General features: G+C 30.6%; 1 protein-coding gene across 3 annotated transcripts in view; it reads left to right on the top strand.

Moving 5' to 3' along the window:
- Positions 1 to 384: 384 nt before the first annotated feature.
- The window catches only part of LOC144842301 (kalirin-like), a 139,030-nt gene continuing 116,110 nt past the window's right edge, over positions 385 to 23,304 (top strand). For all 3 annotated transcript variants that reach the window (XM_078698737.1, XM_078698754.1, XM_078698746.1), the window contains exons 1-4: positions 385 to 537; positions 6,666 to 6,740; positions 8,078 to 8,192; positions 17,547 to 17,637. In XM_078698737.1, the coding sequence (XP_078554863.1) occupies positions 471 to 537; positions 6,666 to 6,740; positions 8,078 to 8,192; positions 17,547 to 17,637 (348 nt within the window). In that variant the 5' untranslated portion in view covers positions 385 to 470. The remainder of the gene's footprint in view (positions 538 to 6,665; positions 6,741 to 8,077; positions 8,193 to 17,546; positions 17,638 to 23,304) is intronic.

The following is a 23,304-nucleotide window of genomic DNA, read 5'->3' on the forward strand; positions in this document are numbered from 1 at the left end:
TTTTTTTTTGTTTTAATTTCAACAACACATATTGGCAATCGCTCTTCATTTAGATGTACAAACAAATATTATTATTTATTTGTTTGAACTTACACCTTTTATACTGATGGCAATCAATAACAATTCATCAATATGCCAGAAAAAAGCCCTTCCTCAGTGCAACAACACACAAACGAGAACAATACAATAAAATAATAAATAATATAAAACAATTACTGTATAGAGATACAGTCGGCACTCTATAAAAAAAATATGTTAGAGCGACACCAATACTTTAGATAAGTAAGGTAGTCTCAAACTTAGCTACGCACTGGTAATGATGTCTTGTTATGATAACGACTGCGATAACGTCTACGTATTATCACTATCGGCGGTAGAGTATGGCTGCTGCCTAGCCTATGTTTTTGTTATGAATACCATTCAATTATGACTGATTATTGACAGTTTTTTACCTTCCACACTCATGAAAAATGAGTTCGGAAGAGTTTGGATTAGGTGCTACTGGTGGGATAGGGTCTCCTGTCCGAAAATGTTCAGGTAAGTGTGATAGTTAAAGGCAAAATATACCATATCTGAATTGAATTATTGGGTTCACCATCGCCGATCATCTGCCTGGAAGCATGTACAGTAAGCACGGTCTAACTCTAACCTTTGTTGTGTTCGGTTAAGTGCAACCTAGGCTAGGCCTAGCAAGGTCTTAATGAACAATGGGGTGTGTGTGGGTTTCGGGGGTGCAGTTTAGCTGGAGGAGAATGGGTATAGTAAATATTTTGTCTGCTTGTGACTGGCTTATTCACCGTACACTGAGCTAGTAATGCTGGGTGTTAAAAAAAGACAAAGAAAATGCAACAGGGGGCCTACACTATCACTGTGTGTAGACCATGTGTAGACTAAATAAAGAGTTAGGGAGAAGGTACAGTAGGCATACAGTCAGTGGATAGTCTCTCTCTAGTATAGTGCAATTTCACACTTATTGGCTAGGGTCAACTTTGCCACTAATTGATGGCCTGATCAAAAACGTCGAAATAACATTTAAAACCTTATACTTATATTTTATATCTTATATTATAGTGCCCGGTGGAGATGTATTAATTAAAATGTAATGGGTTTTGCATTTTGCCCACCTTACAGTACTGTGAATTTTAATACCTTTTAGATTAAAAACGGACTTTTTTAAACATCTACATTATTCATCTGATGTTGTTCCAGCTGGACCTACAGTACAAACTATAAAGGGTCTTTCACACTTGTTCGGGCACGGTTTTGGTATGGAAAATAAAATCGTCAAACGTCAATGTTTAGTTTTCACAACATTCCACATAGACGCGTGAAAATGAAACATTAATGGAGCCAGACACGAACCGTGCCGGAGCAGATGTGAAAGACGCCTTATTGAGGTCCCAATAATATTGAGATGTAAAGAATTCAAGAAGCTTCCTGTATTCAATAATGAAAAATTTCATCAATTGGAAAACAGTAACCTATTCAATGGATTATTGTCTTATTTGTTTTTATATTTGTAGTCGGCTGACATTTAATGTTTTCTATGCATATAATGTAAAAGTTGAAGCATTTTGAAATAATGGTATGCACATTCCATGGTACTGTAGGTCTTATTAAATGTTTTATAATTGTACTTTAACATATTAATTTATGTATAGCACTATTTGACTTAAAATTGTTTTGAACATTTAAAGTTCATGCAAAACCATTTCAAGGTAGCAGTCATTATCAATAGTATAAATTGAGGAAGTAAGAGATTTCCGACTATCATAACTTGGTTATTGATTACATTAAAACAAATTACATTTAAAGACTGAAGCGTTCCTACTGTATTGCAGTAGTACAGTAGTATGCAGACAGTATTTGATGTAATGTTTTTATTAAATATTAAAAGCATCACAGTGGCTTTAAAAGTATTACTAATGTGCTTACTCTGTGCCTATTCTGAAAACTGTGTAATGCCAGTAAATTATTTTTATCATGATTATTTTCTGAAGTAAAAGTATAATGAATAGCAGATTTACAATGCAACCAGTGTATGTCATAATGTATGTATTTTATAGTCTAAGCTGGATTAAGTTACTGTACTCATGAGGATCTTGGTTACACCCTACTGTACCCCCTTATTTGATATGAGTATCCTTTTCACAAAATAAGACCTACTGTTTTAAAATCTAGCAACTTTAATATTAAAAGTATCATATTGATGATAAAAAAAATATAATCTTGGGAACTTTCAACCTTTAAATAAAAAGAGTTACTATGTACAAAATTAGTAATAATTCAATTAAAATGTATCTTTCAACCAACCAAGATACAGTAGTTGGTAGATTTAATTCCAGGTTAAATGTTTATTTTTACACTACTTACAATAAAGTGATCAGTACGGTAACTAAATATAGTCTAGATATTTGAAAGACAGTTTTATGTGAGCACATCCTTTCCTGTATAGACCAATACTTATTGTAAAAAACCGCTGTATGATCTACTTCAACAAGATGTAAGTGTTTAAATGTATGAACACAGATGATGGTTTAGTTTTATACAGAGTTTGGATTACAGTACTGTACACTGAGAAAAAGAGTTTTTTCTAGAACTGGACTAGATCCATGTCAGTGTTACTTGCCACAAACTATTTAAATTAAGTGAAAAGGAACTTTATCATCAGTAAGACTATAGTACAATACAAACATACAGTACTAACAAAAAATTATATTAGCAGATCTGATAATATATTTTCAGCTAAATATGATTGAAGATTTTATTTCTTTTCATAATTTACAAAGCAACAGATAAAAATCCTTCAAGCAAAACATTGGTTCGATATGATTGTAACAATTGGACAATTTCCTTTAGAACTTGATCAAAATCAGAATGATTATAAAAAGCAATTGTATGAAGTGTATCTTGTAAACGGCTGCCATTCAAGCTGTCACAATCATTTATATGTCCTGCGTTTTATTGGTTTTGTTGGTATATTATATAATGAAAATAGCCACATCCTCTTACAAGCACACGTACACACTTTTTATTTGGTCCTAAAAAACAGTGGACATTTACAGTACAGATGTATCAACAGTAATTTGTTGTTGATACTACAGTATAGTATTTGCTGTATATTGTAAGTACAGTACTATACTATCTGTAAATAACAATTCTTATGGGTTTGTGAAAAGAATTACTAACTGATGGATTATGTCTTTTAAGACTGCTAACAAATCACAAGACATTATACCAAATATATCTACTGTACCTTTAACCCATAAATATACTGGAACCTAACTATTCTTTTCAGAAATTGTACATCCTATTTTGTTGGTGGCCATAAACATTGGATACCTTCACTGTTGTCAACAGGTTTTCCACAAAAACACCTCATATTATTTCCTACACGTTTATTTAAAAATAAATTGTTTTAAAGAAACAGAATTACAGTAGATATTTTGTTGTCAGTGTGCCAATTATTTTCCGCAAGCTTGCATAATATTGCCTGTAGACTAGGTGTCTATTAAGGTGTTTGTGTTTTAAGCGTTTGCATAATTAATAACGTGTACAGTCTAATATGGTATATTAACATAATTTATAAATGGACCAATTCTTTAGACTTTATGCAATAATTTACTAATAATATGTAAATAACATTAAGTGTAAAAGGTTAAACTTCATAGCCATTTATCATTTTTCTATGAAAAAAATATGGAAGTAAAATTATTAAAACCCACACAAGTGCAAACATGAATACTGTAGATTTGTACATGAATTAAGATCAAATTTGTGTGTAATGCGTCAAAATAAGTGGCAGATTTTGAAAATGGTGGGTAAGGGGGTGGTGGAGGTGTTTGGGGTAGTGGGACATAAAATATTGAAGACTTGCTGAACTTTACCTAATGTCCTATATTTTGCACTGTATTGTGGCTCCACAGAAATCTGGCTTTATAGTTTGTTAAAAACACCATTGTGATAATAAACACATGCAGTACGGAACATGAATATTAAACATACGTGTGTAACGCAGTATGTCAGTGGAGAGTACAGTACTATACATGTGTGGTAGCCTGCAGTATAGCTGGTCTAGCTTTAGTTTCAATTGACCTGGTATACTATTGAACAGCTGGCTAGCTTCTGGCTGTTTGTTGACGTTTACCCAGCAAGATGCCTATAACTTCCTACCAATATGTAATGGCACTATCGCACTATTATTATTAATCAATATACAGTATTACATATCCTATTTTATAACAAATATACAGTGATATTATATAATACATATAGTAGGATGGATTAGCATTAACAACAATTGAAATGGTTAAATATAATAATAATTATAACATAAATTATTACTTAATCTAAAGATGACTCAAGTGATAATATTGTACTTAACTTTTATAATTTATTTATAATCACATTAAAATGTCATTATTCTGACAGTAGTTCTACTCTCCATATTCTCTTTCTATGTACAGTACAGTATTCATTGTTTTGTCTTTGGATCTTTGGATGTCCAGTTCATTCATATGCAGCCTTATTAATTAACCCATGCTAATTGGAGTCAAGAGAAATATTGATTGAGCTTCTAAAAGACTGGCAGTATTGGCCTGTATACAACAATGATGATTTAGCTATGTTGCACCTGGTAAAACATACCCACAGTGATGAGATATTAACACTGAAATTGTCACCATAAATTAGTTTACTGATTAAATTAAACGTATACCCGTTTGTATATTTTTTTGTGTACAGTAATAGAGGTTCCCATTTCAAATGGTCATAAAAGGTCTTTCTTATTAAAAGCATATTTTTGTAGGGCATGGTGTAGTTATTTTTATTTTGGTATGTCTACTCAAGGAGGTATATTTTATACCTCCATGGTCTACTGTATTTCTTACAGGAAATTAGTGCATTTTACTAAAATAACAATTTTTAGGTATACTGGTTTATTGATAAAAATTATTAAAGATCCCGTGTATGTTGTATGTAAAGAGGTTTAGAACCAGACCTATTACATGAAATGTTTAACTTAATACAACTTTATTTGTCTTCGTAAAAAACAAAGAAATGTTGGTTGTCAGCAAATCCGATTAAAAGATACAGTACATATATTAAACGGACTAAAAAATGACAAAAATTGTAAAAGATACATGGTGTTAAATATAAAAAAATACTGTATATTCAAAAATTGATTTGCAATTGTTCATAACTCATGCCCTGAATAAAGAAGTAAATAATCTCAGTTGAAAGTTCACTAAATATTGATTTTTCTCATAGTATTCATGATTTTACTTGCCTGTCTCATGATCCATACAAAGTTATTGATTAGGCTGTAAATCATCACACAACCCTTTATTTACTCATTTTCAACCTTTAGTTCATTCAGTTTATAAATTAGCAATTTATAAATCAGTTTTATAACGACTTGACAGTTATTCTACAGTACACCAAGAAGAGGGAAAGATTATAGGGAGTTTGGAACTATACTGTATAGAATAGTACTGTACAGTAGACCTACACTGGATGGGCTGATAACCAGAATTTTACAAATTATTTTCAATCATCAAAATGTTGCAGTTAAGGCAAACATATTCAAATATACTCAATAAAATCTGCACAGGCTCCTTTACCCTAGTTTGTGTGGTATAACACATCTTCTAAGTTCTTGGATAAAGTGGAGGTCCGTTAACAGTAAAAATCTGCCATGTGTACAGTACCTTTTAAAAAAAAAACATGGTCCTTAGTTCAAAAGATTAGGGAGTTACCCCGGTGTACTGGACCATCTAAGCCCCTGTCAATCATGGTACTATAGGTGCTGTACTGTGACTGCCGTGGGTCTATGGAGGACCTAATTTTCTCAATTAAGGGTGGCTATATATAACAGTATGAAGACACTTTTCTATATTATTCTCATTGTTCATTCATCCCAAGAATTCCAATTATAATTTTCTTGGCAACAATTCTCTAATCTTTCCTAATAATTAAAAGTAAATAAAGTAAGATAGACTGGACAGTTGTCAATTCAACAATTGGTCTCAAACCAGTTCCTGCTAATAATAAATTAGCATTTTGATCAGGTAGCTTCTTTAATACACTATACTACCTACCTTGTTCTACTGTGGAATACTGTACAGTATGTTGACAGTATAGTATTATAATCATATTGTGATGCATCAAATCCATTGGGATTAAACATAATCCTCTGGACAGGAAACATGGGATTTGCTAATACCCTACACAGACTACTGTTGAAAGACCTGTTATAGAACAATATGTTGCCATGGTTACTATTATTTTTAAGTTGGGTATGGGAGTTTAAATTCATCTGAGACAAATGATTCAATTATAGCAACCTATGAAATCTACATTTATCCAAACTGATAATGTAAATAGTAGCCAACTCAAATATTAAAAACATGTACTCATGTTATGGTTATTAAGTGGATTATGTTAAGCTTTTTTTTTTGTAGATTTATCCAACTGTATATATGTACTCAACTTTTTGATGAAAAGCAGGCTTATAATATTAGAAGGGTGCTTTACAGTACTACACAGTATCTGGGAAATACATATTTTTTGTTATGGTGGCTCATTGGTAAAGAAATATGTAATTTTACATTACAGTATATACATTACTGTAATACATTAATGCGGTTGTGTTTTTTCTTTTTCAGGGTCCTCCATGAGCATGGGCATTCGGGCAGTGGATGTTCTACCAATACTTAAGGAAAAATTAGCATTTATTTCAGGTAAAATATTATAAAAAATATAGAAAAATAGATATAGGTTTTAAACTTTTTTAATAACTTGATACAATATTTCTTTATCACACATACTGTAGAATTAATTAAATTTCAAAAAGTATAATCTCAAGGTAGGTAACCTTCAATTGCTATTTAGACAGTACAAAGCAACTATCATATCAAGATAATGCAGTACAGGTAGGCACCTATAAAATGAATTCCAACATCATTCAGAATAACTTGATATGAAGAGAAAGTGATGGAGTTGTTGTACTGGCCACGGTAATATAGTCGCTGTTCATACGGACGACTGAGCTCACTTGACTTGCCTTAATTTTTCGGAAATTTCAAGTGAAAATTGGTTAATTTTTTTCGTATTGATTATCTGTAATGTTTTCGACATGTTAGTGAATATGGTAGTATTCCTATTTCTCATATTTATATCAATTTTGGACTTCAAAACATCGAACGAAGCTAGGCCTGGTAGTAGGCTATGTTACACGGCGGATGAATTGAAAGCCATACGTCTTGCCGATGTGTTCCATGCTATATTGGAAGACACCAACCATCCTCTTCATAACGACATTATCGGCTCCGTTATCGTTAGAAGTGGTAGGATGAGGACGGTGAATGCGCAGACGGACCGTTACAAGTACTCATTCTATCCAGCTGGGATAAGGCATTATAACAAAACACTTGTTAGATAGTCCCCCTTATATTTATTTATATTTATTTATTTTAGACAAGCCAAGGTTTATGAGCACTGTAATTTCCATTAATATTTTGGACAATAAATGAATCTGTATCTGTATCATGCGTCTTCCCTGGTTCATTTTATTTTGTTTGAAGGATCTATAGTCTTATACCTTCCCTAGTTGTTTTGGGTTAAAATTAGGCTAAAAAGGGGTAACATATACCTTAAAGGTAAAGTACATATCTTTGGTGGCACTATTGAATCATTCAGTGATGCTACTACTGGATAATATTAGTCTATTTCGTGCCTAGCTTACCTGGATAAACCGACATTGGCCTATTCTCTGGATAATATTATTTTACAGTACAATAGATAGGTATCGCTAGATAAATGTTAAGATAGACATAGATAGTCATTCAGCATATTCAACAAAATTTATTCAAATTACTTGTTGGAATGTTATATTACTAATTATATGCATCATTAAACACTTATAATTTACTTTACGAAAAAGTCATTTGAGACGTGACAGTATTTATTCATTGTGATACTATAAACATTAATTAAATAATTATACATACTGTAGTGAAAGTATAAATTATTAAATTATGTATTAGATACAGTATGTATTTTTTACCTAATTTTACAGGTGGTCGTGATAAGAGAGGTGGACCAGTAATAACCATTTTGGCAAAACCAAGCTTAGAACGAGTACGAGAAGACGACCTAAAAAGACTGCTCAGATACTTAGCCAGTATCCCAAAGTAAGTCAAAGTACTTTATAATCCATGAAACTGTATCATCTATCTTTTAGATTGCATTTCAAGGTGAAATCATACTCTGGGGATGAATAATGTTTAAGAATTCTATCTATGACTGTAAGCTTCTTTCATCAGGTATACTGAAAATTTCATATGATTAAAAATGTTAAAACCTTCGAGGAGTATTATGTACAAATACATAAGGTGATTAAACAGATAAATCTATTGACATTTAGAACTGTTCAATAATAGGCTGTTCTGCGGCTGTTTCTAATTCGTTTATTATCAGAACAAATTTTTCGCTTCCTCTTCAAGAACACTAAATACACTTCAGATGTTTCCTTATAGCTTTTCTTAGAATTCTTTGAGTAATTTTCACACTTGGAAATTAATATATCTACTATATGTTTATAAGTTATTCAAAACGTATTGCGTTAATGTGTATTGTATGACTCGATGGAGTCAATTCAGTGAAGGTACTTTGAACTCATTTAGAGTATGCTTTAATAACGGGTTACTTAAGCTTTGAAGTAACCTAGTTACAATAGCGCAAGCATAGTGTTCGTTACGAATAAAGTTCCCACATTTTATAAATATTAGAAGAACAGTATAGTTTTATGGTTTAATTAAAACCATACAGTAATATGCAATGTACTTCCACAATCCAGCCTTCATCAAAATGTTAGGTTGTTATTGTAGAAGATATTCTTGTGAATTTTCTGGTTGAATTTTGTATGTTATGGTTGTACTATCCAAAATAAAATAAATGAATGAATGAATATGTTCTGGGAAAAAAAGATCGGGTTTAATTTTATGTCAGATAAACTGATATTATACTGGCGTTATTTGTTCGTTGTGAGGTGGTTTCCCGAATGATTGTAAAATCAAAACGGTACTGGGTATGATCAAGTTCAATATTGAATATCGAAACGTGGCAGGCTAAATGCGCTTGACCTTTTAATTTATTTATTATTTAATTTATAATTTCAAACTATGATACTTAGTATTGTATATTCAGGAATTGCCGCTCCATAATTTCTTTGATATATATTGATGTTAATTTAATAACATTTTAAACACTATTGACATAATTTTATAAATCCATGTACAACTCCTCAAAACTAATTTTTTTAATCTTCTATCAACTAAAAGTCGTGGTAAGTCATGTCTCAGGTCCATTCTATAGTAGCTGTACAGATAGGCTGCTACATCAGTACTTCTATGAATGGATGGCTAGTTGGTGACAAGAACGCTAGTTGATCATACCCAGTACCATTTTAATTTTACGATCATTCGGGAAACCACCTCACAGCGAAAGAACATTTGAAGGCAATAGCATTTGAACTCAGAATATAGCTTCATAAGATTAGGATATTTTCAAGATTATATTCTTTGACAAGTATTAGGATTTGATCACACGGCCTATGAGATTAGGAAACTGACAGGGATCTATCCCATGGCAAGGAGTTAAAGATTGACTAGGATCTGAACACATGATATTAGCTATACAATTATACTATATTTGATCTGATGTAATTAGATTAACATGAAAATAAGATTAGGAGATTAACATGATTAACATTATGTTCAATAGGATTTGAAAATGAATTGAAAATATTATCGTGAAAAAGAATAGTACTGTATTATATGGATATTACTGTCCTACTTTTTTTCTAACCACACTTCATGGAACTATCACATAAAATGAAATACCTTATGATTATCACCATGTGTTTATAGTTCAAGTCAAACTTAACATTAAATTTAGTCAAACCTAGCTTGCCATTACGTGACCATCCTACATTATCTTATGTTTGCTAATTATGCATGATGGTGTACTTATTATAAGATTGTCGCTGTTTTTAACATCATACACACAAAGTGATTGGCTACAGTCACATTGTCTGTGTAACCATGTTGACTGTTTCTACTTAGTCCTGACAAGTACTAGTTAATTCTGGATACTTTTTTTCCTTCTGCGGCAGATTAACGAGTGTGGATATGTTTCTTAATAATAGCCTCTGTACATGTCTCAAAGAAAGCATTTACATTTAAGTTAATACTGTTGACTACTAAGTGTTTTTTTTTAAAGAATATTTTAGAGATTTTTAATATAATTTATTTTAGTACTGTAGACTAAGAATTGAATTTGTGCATTATATATTTCAGAGCCTAGAGAAATAACTTCTTCCCTCATGTTCAAAGCCTTAATAGCAGATTTGCTAACCTTTCGTTAAGATATTTATTTAATTCAGCATTATTGCCAAGCATTATAATCTAAAGTATTGAATTCAAGATTGAAGCATACTCTATGTCAGCGCTCCACAAACTTGTTGTTTCACGCCTAAAATCCAGTTCCCGGGATACAAGATTTTACATTACATCATGATCAGTAGTATGCATTACTTCTGAAACTTAGCCGCACATATTAATGGTGTTTGGTACAGTACGATTAGAACATTTTTTGCAAGACCGAACCTCATAAACTCTGACAAAATTTGGTAACATCAAACACCATCATCTCAAAACTTCACTGTTTGTTGAAGCTGCATTATTAAAATATTAAAGGCATTTTTATTTTTTTCAATTTCTCAAGCTACCCTGCGGCCCTTCAAAAATGTTTTGCAGAACGTTGCTCTATGTTAATAACATGAATGCTAGGAACAAAAAAAAATCAGAATTATTTTTAACCATAACCTCCTTGTTTTAATGAGAGAGATTCAATCAGTAGGCTTTACATAAAATATACTACTTTAATAGATAAAATTGACATGCCTTCACCACCAACTGATCTAGCTGTTTATAGATACCAATTTACCTATTATCAGATTAAAATAAACGACAGTACACTAATAAGTATAAGTGGAACCATGGAGATTGCATAGTAAAAGAAAACAATATACACTATGATTTTCATTGATCAAAATCACTTAGCTTTTGTTTAATAATAGCTTGTTCTTTATAGGCATCATAGCTATAAGATTTCTATTGAGAATGTGCGCAAACAGCATTGTGTCGTTTGTTGCTTGTTCATGCAGCAATGAAGTGTGCAAGGAGGCCTGATATTGTTGGTAGTAGGTGTTGAAGATTGTTTTGCTATTTGATACACTTTTGAGATCATGTACACTTAATCAATATGTATGCTCATGGTCAGTTGCATTTCGTAGTGAAAACAAAAATCTCAATAGCACTTACGATTTCCGAGTTTAAATCAATGTTCTGCAGTATTGCATGCACATTTATCAATGTGGTGTCGAATTAAAATCACTTGTAATGCATACATTTTCTATGTGAAGTACTATACAGAATAAATGTCTAATGTGCACAGTAATATAAAATGCAGTCTATATTTGAATCATATTACATTTGTTTTGCTTTTCAATTTTGACGTGACATAAGAATTAATTTTTCCCACCAAAATATAAAAAAAATTACAATTAAATTGAAAAAAAAGTTTTATTCTAGGTTCCTACAGTATATACAATCATTATTTATATTCTTTCCTAAAAATCTAGTCTATACACATTCTGTGGAAAGAAAAATTGGTTTTGCGCCAAAGATGGACAAGTTAGAATTAATGTATTGTGATCGTCTAATGAAAAGTAATGGAGAAATTGACTTAGCAGTGACTTAACTAATGTCTTTGCTTAATAGATTTTACTATCAGATGTGAAGACAGGGTTAGTTAAACGTGATGTCTATGACAAGTCGTTGTCCATATTAGGAATGAATGGAATATCTTTAAATTAATTGAGTAGTGTTTGACTTGTATTTGTTGTATGATTGACATGCAGGAAGGAACGATCTAATGAAGTCTCTTAAGTATTTGACATGAATATTAAGCCATTTTATTAGATTACTCTTCTAATTTTAATAATGCTATCCAGGAAATTGTATTGTATTAACGACGGTAGTTAATATTCTCCATTATATTTCATTTCAGTTTGTATCTTCCTTTAATACATACTAAAGGTCTTCATTTAGAGACCAGGTTTTGTAGATTAATAAGAAAGACTGTAATTATAATGGATTTTAAATTATGTATAAGGTTTTACAACTGATTTGTAGTAAAAATCATATTTTAATTAATAAGTGTTTGAAAATTGTCACATTGTCACCACACAGTACATACTATGTCATGGTATCCAGTCAAATAATTTGCAACAATTGAGACTATTTTTAATATTTGAATAGAGTAACACACATATTTATCTCATTATCTTGGATTAAGAATATAGATTTAAAACTGACAGTCGAGTCTAATGTATGCAAGTAATTGTAAACAACTCAATACTTGCAGTGGTCAACCGGAAACAAATTATCATAATTGAACGCGGACATATTTAACAGTAACACAGACTGAGAGGAAAAAGTCTTAATGTCGGTCAATCTAATAACGAAATAAACCTAATTTAAGCTGTACTCTGAAAAAGAAATTTGAGCTAACAAAATATTACAAGTATCTATTCACTGAAGAGACGTACTGTATCAAATTTTAAATTGCATATTGTATTGTTTAAGTATGTTACAGTAAGACCTGATTATTATATCAATATGTTATAAGATAGATCTGTAACAGAATGATTTTCATCATTTTTTCTGGGATAGATTAAAGCTTGGAATTTCCGAAGAAATCAGTAGATTTTATGTCATTTAATGTACAATTCATATCCTTTAAACAGTACCTGAACATCATGGAATATAATTTTAACATGTTTCCTCCTTTTGGTTCGGTGTTTCAAAGAAATACTGTAGAGACTGCTACATACAACATTTTTGTTATTATGGCAAGAATAACAATTTCTAATATCCCAAATTTCTAATATAAATGTTTAAAGTATTGGAAGTGCACATTCAGAAATATAGCGTGTTAAAATAGCATACTGTATCTCGTCCCTGTTTTATGCACTCCCTAGCATTTAACATGTTGTTGAAAAATATTATTGTAGTGTCTGTTTTGTCCAGTGCATATACTATAGTACTTAAAATTGTATATAGATACATGAACTAATTTGTGTAAATTGTAGATGGCATACAGTAGTAATAAATACTGTGAAGATACTGTCTGTAAAAATACATGTAGTACTGTATACTGTATGAATTGTATACTCATGAACCATGATCATAATTGAAATACTGGTATACATATAGCATAGTACCAGAATGGAAAGAATAGTCAGCTCCCTGGGGGAGTATTTCATGCTGTTGCAGCTAAAGTTGTCATAACTAGATTATGATTTGACCCTAACCAGCGCCCTGTGGAGTGAAGACAGAAGGGTATTTGTATTGATGGCTTTCATGTTTAAGCTGAAAAATAATTTCCATGTTGTTAAAATAACGCTAGTGCTTATTACAGGCTTTTTTTTTCTCGAAAACAATTGTGGTGACAAATAAACTCATCTTTAATGGTTCATTTGAAATACTTCTCACAATCTAAACATAATTGTGCTAGAAGAAAGCAACGGAAATTAGATCCCACCAACAACCCCAACAAAAATACCTTAACTAGTATTACCCATTGTTACAAATAACGCGGTTAATACCTATCATATTGTAAACAAAAACAAAGTACTTTAAATGCAGTTGTATTCTGCGAAGCTATCAGTATTACCTAATGACCTATGATGACCTTTAGTGACCTTCAAAGACATGTCAAATAATCCAATAGAATAGGATAATCGGTATGAACTTGAATAGATGCTCAAAAAGATCAAAAACTAATTTTTTTTCTGTCAATATTATAGTACATAAATTCCCTGTGTTCTAAATGTTATTTTTAGTATGTTTCATTATTTTTTTTAATGTTCTTAATTATAATTGATTCAATTATGTTTTTTATTATTTATTCCTAGAATAGGTTTATGATTAACATACTGACTTATAGATCTATAAATACAGTACATGGGAATCCTAGATATAAACACCAAATTGAATGAATAGAAAGATATTATACTAGTCAATCTATCCTAGTATGTTGAGAATGAAATCATTTAATTTACAATGACATAACGACTTCCAGAAGATATAATTCCCACATGAATTTGTATCCATCGAATGAGAAGCCTTCAGCTGTGAATTGTCACATAGCGTTCTGAAATAATTCTCTTGACGATAAATCAAAATAATGCATTTGTAACATTACAGCAGTAGGTTAGTATAGTTATCTCAGTGTACTGTATATCAGTTATCAATTTGATCAATCTCTTTAGTTGATGATATATTTCCATATAAACCTTAGAAGGAATAAAGTGGTGGCTGAGTTGGCTCCATACCTAAATTATGAAAATTGGCTTGCAAAAAGATAGGACATTACGTTTAAAGTTCAGCATTTCAGATTCCTGCAATCTGCTATTAAAAAATAAACAACATTTTAAAACATAGTTTAAATTATGTAGTTTAAAGATGTAGCCACTTCAATAATTATTGTAAATCTGAAGCTTGGTCGGGACAGTTGAGGTGCCGACGGTAGAGATTAAGATACAGCTCATCCCCTTTAAATGCTGGAGTTACAGCTCATTTTTTACCATTTGAAACGACGATCAATGGTCTTCTTTACAATCTACATTGTGTCCAGATGTTCTCTACATAACCTATACTTAACTTATACTATACCTTACTTATATTAAAACTTAAACTCTGTTTTCCCTACTTCATTAATTAATACAGTGTTGCATTTCAAAACAGTATAATCAAGGGGCATAGTTATGTAGTAGAAAATATATATTCAAAGTAAAGATTAGAATTCTGTGATCACACTGTTAATAAGTCTAGACTTACTAAACAAACAATCTATATGATAATACTGTAGTAGTTATGTATGTACATAGATTATTTATAGGTATCTGACATGATCTATAGACTTTGTAGTTATATTAATTAATTAACTGTACCCACTTTACAACTGCCGACAACAAATCTGTTTTACATTACATTGTAGTGTACAGTATAAGAGAATACATAGCTGGTAATAATCGTTTATACCTATATCTTAACAATAAAACCTACATTTGAACTGTCCTATATTAAAAACTACTATATTTACATAAACCCTGTAGTCCTATTCTGAATTGGACTTTTAAATAATACATTTGTTATACTGTAGGGAATTTCACTTGTTTTTGTATGCATTTTGGAGGGTTGTATACCATTTTAAATACATTTGGTTAAGTGTGAAGGTTAAACAACTTTATATTGTATAAATGATTAACTTCAAAGATTAAAATAACAATTAAGCTGTAAATACTGTATAGCAGATAGTGATATACAATTACTTTGTTTACACAAGCAAGCTATATTCTAGAAGGTACAGCCCAAAGAGGCGTTAATAGATTTTGTACCAGATTCGGATTTTAAAAATATTATGGTCATACATCCGGAATTCTCACATGAAAACAAAACCCATCGTACTGTACTGTATATACTGAAGCACCAAAACTCTGATTTGATATCCAAAGAAATTGATATAGTAACTGTACTGTTCCTGATCTTAATTGCCAGAGCAGAATTGCGCCATCCATATTGTTCATTTTCACCCAGACTGCGCTCGGTTAAACTAACATTAGCTCCCGATATGGATTATAGTAAGCTAGTTTGAACTAGGCCATGTTTACTTTTATCAATATGATCAACAAACTGACTTCACATTTTATCCATTATCAATTACTTCATTAAATGTGAAGTTTATCTTTTGCTTAAATTGTATGTAGGTCCTTGTTTGAAAGTAACATGAAATATACTACTGCAGTTGCATTAGATTCTCGTTTCTGTCTGGTCATTAGCTTGAACCTAACTTTCATCATCATTCATCAACTGGCTTAGGAAACGTGCCGGATCGTTTTGACTTAGCAAATGTAGTATACAATAAGATTTATAGCAAACTTGAAGACACACAAGAGGACCATATTGTAAAGATACATAGTTCATAGCCATTCTTTACATTTGAAAGCTGTAATTCATATTTAACAAATATCATAATTCATGAAGACAACATATGAGTGTATTAAAAGAAAGAGGAGACATGAAATCTGGAGTTTTTTTCAAATCTATAAGATAAATTACATAAACAATTCTAATGTAATTAGTCCACCAAATATACTGCAATTGAATCAAGTCAATGAACTTCATTGTCAAAAATTATATTATATTTCAATTGCATTTGATTTGCTTAATGCAATTTCTTATTGACAGATAGGGGTGATGGTTAAGGGTGATGGAAGGGGCAGCAATTATATGAATGAAAAAAGTACAGTATTATTAAAAAAAACAATTAGAGTGTGTATCAATCAATGTACTAAATTTCTTATTAATTAAATGAAAAAGTATAGCAAAAACATTTTTAGCCTAAAACAGGGATTGGAAAAGGGAAAGATCCTGTTGTAATAATAATAATATTAATAATTAACATCCATAATTTGGAAATCCTTACCTGCTTTTACTAATTTGTTATCATCTTCTCAGTCCTGTTTATGTATTATAGTTTTGATTATTCCAAATCACCAATACATTATTAGAGAGTAACCAGATACAGGTAGAAACAGAATGGAGTAGGCTGTATGGAAAACTATATAATACTCTCAACATAATGTTGCTAAAGTACTATATTCTGACTGTAGCTTCTGTTACCCTTTATTACAATCCTTAGTGCTCGTCCTATTTGTATTTTAACACCAACACATTTTTAGTCCTCCATCTTCTATTGTAATGAGAAACTTCATCTAGCTCTGTAATATTCAGCCGTCTCTTTTCATACATTCACAGTCAGTTCTTTGTTTATGTCAAAATCACATCTTAAACATTGTTCATCAAACTTCCACAGACAAATATGTTGCAAACAAAAAGTTGCCGGAATGAGGAACACTAATGGATTAATGGGAAAGCAACATTTTAAGAATAAATATTCATCACTCAAATAAATCTAAGCATATTGTGACTATCAAGTCATCAATCTAAAATGTAAAGAAGAAAGCTTTTCAAAAAAATTAAAATGTGTCATCAATTGAAAAACAAGAAATGAGTTTAAAATAGAAATGTAGGACTGTATTGTTTTAAGCTCCGTCTACACTATCAAACTTGTTGGACAAAGAAAGTGTGATGTGCCCAAATATTGTAGTGATATGCCCAAATATGGTAGTAATATGACATCATCATGTCCATATAAAGTTTGACAGTGTAGACAGAGCTTTAGTTTGTTGTCATTTTTAAATCTCAAATCACAGAAAAAAAATGTCAGATTCAAAATATGATAGAGATGACTCAAATTTGAGCTACTCAAAAATTCTTCTTTATTGAATTTAAATACTGATGTATTTAATAAAAAAAACATTAATTGATGATATTTTGTTTCCTTTGTCATTTTAGACAAGAAGTTAAAGTATTTGGATTTAGCATTGTGATTGATATGCGAGGTACAACATGGAATTCAGTCAAACCTCTCCTAAAGATTTTACAGGTAAGATAATGAGCATTAACATGACTCATATACAAGTAAGGGCCTGTTTCTGCTGAGCAGAAATAATCGGTTATTAACCGTTTATTTTTTTAATCGATTATTTTTGGGCAGCAGAAACGGCGCAAAATAAAATAACCGATTAAAAATAACCGATTAAAAACACTCAATCCATTGCATGTTTTAATCGATTATTTCTTGTTTTAACTGATTATTGCGGAGCAGTTTTGAGCTGCAACACAAATAGCGATTATTGACCCCACTTTGACCTCTAGAGTATGGCAAACTCATTCACGTCACACAAAGCATGCTGTTTATTTGCGCGATATCGACGACGATCAGCAAAACAACGATCGCGATGTAGACCGAATAACAATCAAATATAAACATTTGATTTTTATTATTTTGTGGGGGAGAATTATACCGAGAGACTCCAGGATTCTGTGTTACAAGTACACCATTACATCCCACCAGTCCAGGCTAACGATGTTTTACATGTCCTTTTTTAGGCCTGTTGTCTGTTGACTTGTTTCGGTAGAAATATATAGCCTATAGGCCTAGCAGGCCGAAGGTAGAACCAACGAACGGCGAAACGAACTTTTCTCGCCGACGTGTCTTTATTAATATAACATTATTATTCTGTTGTATGTGGTACGGTAGTAGGCCTAGATGTTTATTTTACAAATAATATAGCTTTACGTAAGAGTAATTTTTAATCCTACATGTGAGAGTTTTAGGCAGCGATAGGATGTAAACAAACCAACTCTCATCGGCCTTTCATAACTTGAATGCGCTGTGGGGGAATGATGACGTGATTTTAAAAACCGATTACCTGAATAAACGATTAAAGTCGTAGCAATTTTCAATTGCAACGCGATTATTTTTGTGGTTTGCGGTGACTGGAAAAAATCGATTATTTTGATTTTTTCAGCAGAAACAGACCCTAAGGCTTTAAAAATTAGGGTTGGAAAGGAATGCAATAAAAAAAGAGGAAAAAATGAATTTTGATAAATTCCGATATTAATTTTTTTTTTAGTTTTTACAGTCGAAAACCTCACACCTAACAATAACTTTAAATCTATCTACCTTGTTTAATGTTTAAAAATAGTTAATTATCTCAATCTTTTATTTATGAGGTTCTAAGAATTTTTTGTCATTATATTTTGTTATATGGTTTTTTTTCTTTTTTAAAAATAAATTGGATATGTATCCATTATATTGGTAATTAGTTAATTTCTATGTATAATGTTTTAAAATATACCAACACTCACTGCACATATAAGATTTTCTTATACACTTTTTAAATTAAGGCTAGCCTCTACCCTTAGAAATAAATAATGATATACAAATGTATTTTTTCCTTTTGTTTATGGGTCTTGCGTGACAAGTAATCTCTTCTTGCAAGATCCTCTATTAATGGTATTTTTGTATTGTCTCATTATAAGTTATCATTCTTTTTTATTGTATTGTTTTACCATTGATAGAAACTAATAAATGTTGAATTATGTTAAATATTTTTTTTCAAATTGTGAAAAATGAGATTTTGGTATATTTGGAAAATTGTTCTATTATATACTATTTACCCAAAAAACTGTCATTATCTTTGAGGCTACTGTAGCCTCTAATCAATTTATAAAGTGTATCTTTAATTCAATGAGATATCTATGTTGATGATGATGTTGTCTCCATCTAGCATACCCTCTTAATAAAATGGATTCAGTACATGCTTTTGAGTAAGCAATGACTCACTGTTCTTAACAATCAACAATTGGTTTTAATTAAGTGATGAGAGTATGTACAAGACGCTAGTTTAATTATAAACAAGAACACACAGTAGACAATAAATTGATGCACATTACCACTAGACTAGTCCATATGGCTTGTTTCTGAATCATCATGTCGTTCAGAACAACTAAATCATTTATTTTTTCATTGCACATTGTTAATACTCTTTTCATCTGTTACTGGTTACTTGCGCATTTCTATATATCATCACTGACTTTGGTCCCATTTCTCATTGGCAATCATAGATTTCAAATTAAAATTACAAAACTGTACACAATTCAATCCAACCAAAAACTATAGAAAACCGTTTTCCAAGTATCCAATGAAATACTGTATATTGCATTGTGTCAAGATTCATTAAATATATTATGTCATCATGCTGTAAGGTGATTGGTGGACCTTATTAGTATACTGTACTGTAGATATATATTATTTCATAAAGTTATTTTTATATTTTGAAGTTTTAATATTTATTTGTTCAATGTAAATTACAAATGTCAGACTGAGATAGGTACAATGTTAAAGTACTTCATCTGTCCTGATAACCTTTTATACTACACACAGGGGGATCCATATTTTTTTAATGAGGGAGCAGTATTATATATTGATAGTCTGTCAAAATGAAAAAGTAATAACCCCTTACTGTAGATCGACCCCTGATGCAATACTATAATATAAATACAGTACGCTTATATGCTCTAATATAGTACAGTATTTAATTATTAAACATTATTAAATAATAAAGTTATTTGTTTGTAATTTAAAACTGTTTTTCTAAAGTATTTTAAATTTAAATGAACTTGATGTATATATTTATTGTACCATGTTCCATATAATATCTCTATATGACTAAAGTACTCTGTCACCCATAACGGTGCCATGCCATATGGCATTAATTGTCTGTTTCAAATTATGATTTTCTACAAGGTAAATGTTAATGTGCATTTTAAACTCATGGGAAATAATGTCTTACCATACCTGATCCCAAACCCTATAAAAATTCCAATTAAAATGTATTTTTGCTAGCAATTTACCTATTTTGTGTTACATTTTGGGTTCAAATATTAGACAAAACATATTACTTTATCATGAAAACAATATAGTTTTAATTTATTACTAATATAACAAATTGTTCATTTTAGACCTTACCTTACTGTATCATGACTACTGTAAATTTATAGAAATTTATATATAAAATTACTAATAACACTGAAGCATGGGATTCCACTTCCATTCTAAACGATAACAGTCAGTGGTGTATAGATACAGACATTGACTCTAAACCCGCATGGTAATTTTTATTTTGGAAATGAAATTTTTAAATGGGTAAGATAAGGAAATCTGTGAGAATGAGAAAACGCTGGCCTACAGTAACCAAAATTCAAAACTGTGATCTTTTGCTTTTCTTTTTGATATGCAGACATACAGTACTACCATTGGCACAATGGAAATTCCATGATACAGTTCAAATTTGATTGGATAAGTGACTATTTAACACTATTGATATGGGAAAGTTATTCCACCCATGAAGTTAATAAGATCACTGTGTACCTCCCAATTTAAGAAATCTGTTGATAATAGAAAACTGGTGATATTAACCCTAGACTGTACTAGTACATACCAGATAGCTGTATGTGATTTCTTCAGATTTAACTAAATTTTGCAATTCTGTATGACTCAACATATGGATATCGTTGGTGTTATTATGGTATGAAATGCACTTTAGTGTTTCATACATCATTGCATCAATTAACTATATTGATTGATGTTTGGTAATGTACAGTACTTCATCCTGTATCTAGTCATTATCATACAATGGAATAGAATTATATATGGCAATCATTGGTAATAATCGGACTGGTGTTAAAAAAATAAGTATTCTAAAGCTCTGTCTACACTATCATTTGAACTAGTTTGACAAAAAAAGTGTAATGTACCCAAATATGGTAGTGATGTCCAAATATGGTAGTGATGTCCAAATATGGTAGTGATATGACATCAGCATGTCATTATATGGGCACATTACAGAGCTAAGTCCAGAGCTACCTACAGTATAATTATGTAATTTTTATTCAAAGAACCAAAATATTAGCATATTTATCTCATTTCTGAAATTTTAAATTACCTTTTTATAACATAATTAATGTACTAATTTATTTTATGACACTAGTGAATGAACAATTTAAATATTTTTGTTATTGTTATATTTTTAATGTACTGAGATCAATTAAAATTGTTAGATAGTGTATTATTCATACTAAATACTGCATTTATACTTCAGTCTACAAATTACACCAATAAACTGAATACGAGATTCCATAATATATAATGTACTACTACTTTGCAATCTGGTCATTAAAAATATTCTGTCTCATATCTTCTCTGAACTCATTTATCATTTATAATAGAAAAAAATAACAGTGAAATAGAGTTGTATCGTACACGCTGTGAGAACATCGACATGCATGACTGCACAAATGATACGATCATCCCCAATGTGCATGAGACCCTGATTATTATTATGTCCAGACATGCTCGTAGTACAGCTTGGCTATGCTATGATTAGTTGTTAATTCTGAGGTCCAATAAGATTGTGTTCACATACAGATTGTTCAATGCGCTAAAAATCCAAAGTATAATATTTTGTTTTTAAATGTTTTTTTTTTCGACAACAAAAAAGCACAATAAATTAGAGGTTCCTACTTTGGTTTAAAAATATTTCTTTTATTTATATAATTTTTTTTTGCCAAAGATCAATTAATATATTGTTTGTTTGTTAATATTTATTTATATTGGGGCGACCTCTTCAGTCAAAGACCAGTTATGATCAGTGGATGTGATGTACTAGTACTATAGTCCTTATTCAAGAAGACTCGTTCTACCACCAGAACAACATTATTAGTTTATAATTCATATTAATAAATACTAAAAATAGAATGTACTAAAGTACATTATACTGGTCATGAACTTACTATATATTTATAATTTAATTTTTATGCTCAATTTGTTACCTATATACAGTGCAGTATACAGTTGATTTAACAGAATAATTGACTCATATTAAAGTACCCACTGTTTATTTCTGTCTACTTTATTGAATATTAATTATCTGCAATTAGCATTCTGTCACTGGCCATTCTTTCACATGCTTTTAATTTAATTTAAAATCAATGATTATGCTTTATTTGAACACTGGCATTATACTACATTAGATGTACGGTTTTAGAAATATTTTACTTTTATTATGTGTGACAGTCGTTTAGTTCCAATCGTTCACTTTGGTAGTACAGTAAGTCTGTATTGTTTAGTATGTAGTCTAACATGGCACTGATGTATAGTATAGTATGTTTATTCATTGAAAGAATATTTATTGAACCCCAGTAATAAAGTCTTCAATGGCAGTGTGTCTAACAAAAAGCATTGTAATATATAGTATATTAAAAACTGTATTGAATAAAACATTTTTTTTATTTAATATTTATAATATAATAATAATAATAATTAATTTTATGATAATATTTGGTTGCATCGAAAAATGTGTTAATAAACCAATTAGATTAATATTTCATTTGCAATCATTTTGTCAGTATCAGGTACATACATTGTATACAAAATTAAGGCATTTTACAGCAAGCTATATTTTATTTATTACTTAATTAAAAATAACAGCCTGAATAAATGGTTTCAAATTTGTAGAGCATGCATGCAAGCAGAGCTTTTATTGATTACAAAACAGCTACTAAACTGAATATAGCCTATATGCTTTGATAGTCATAAACGCTTTTCTTCCTCTTTTATTTTTGACTGGTTAGCTGATGGGTTGTTAGTATTGTTGATGTTAACGCTCGATTTACATCAATTTACTCCTGCTTGGGAGAACGTGCT

This window comes from Antedon bifida, chromosome 1 (assembly GCF_963402885.1).
Source record: "Antedon bifida chromosome 1, ecAntBifi1.1, whole genome shotgun sequence".
NCBI lineage: Eukaryota > Metazoa > Echinodermata > Crinoidea > Comatulida > Antedonidae > Antedon > Antedon bifida.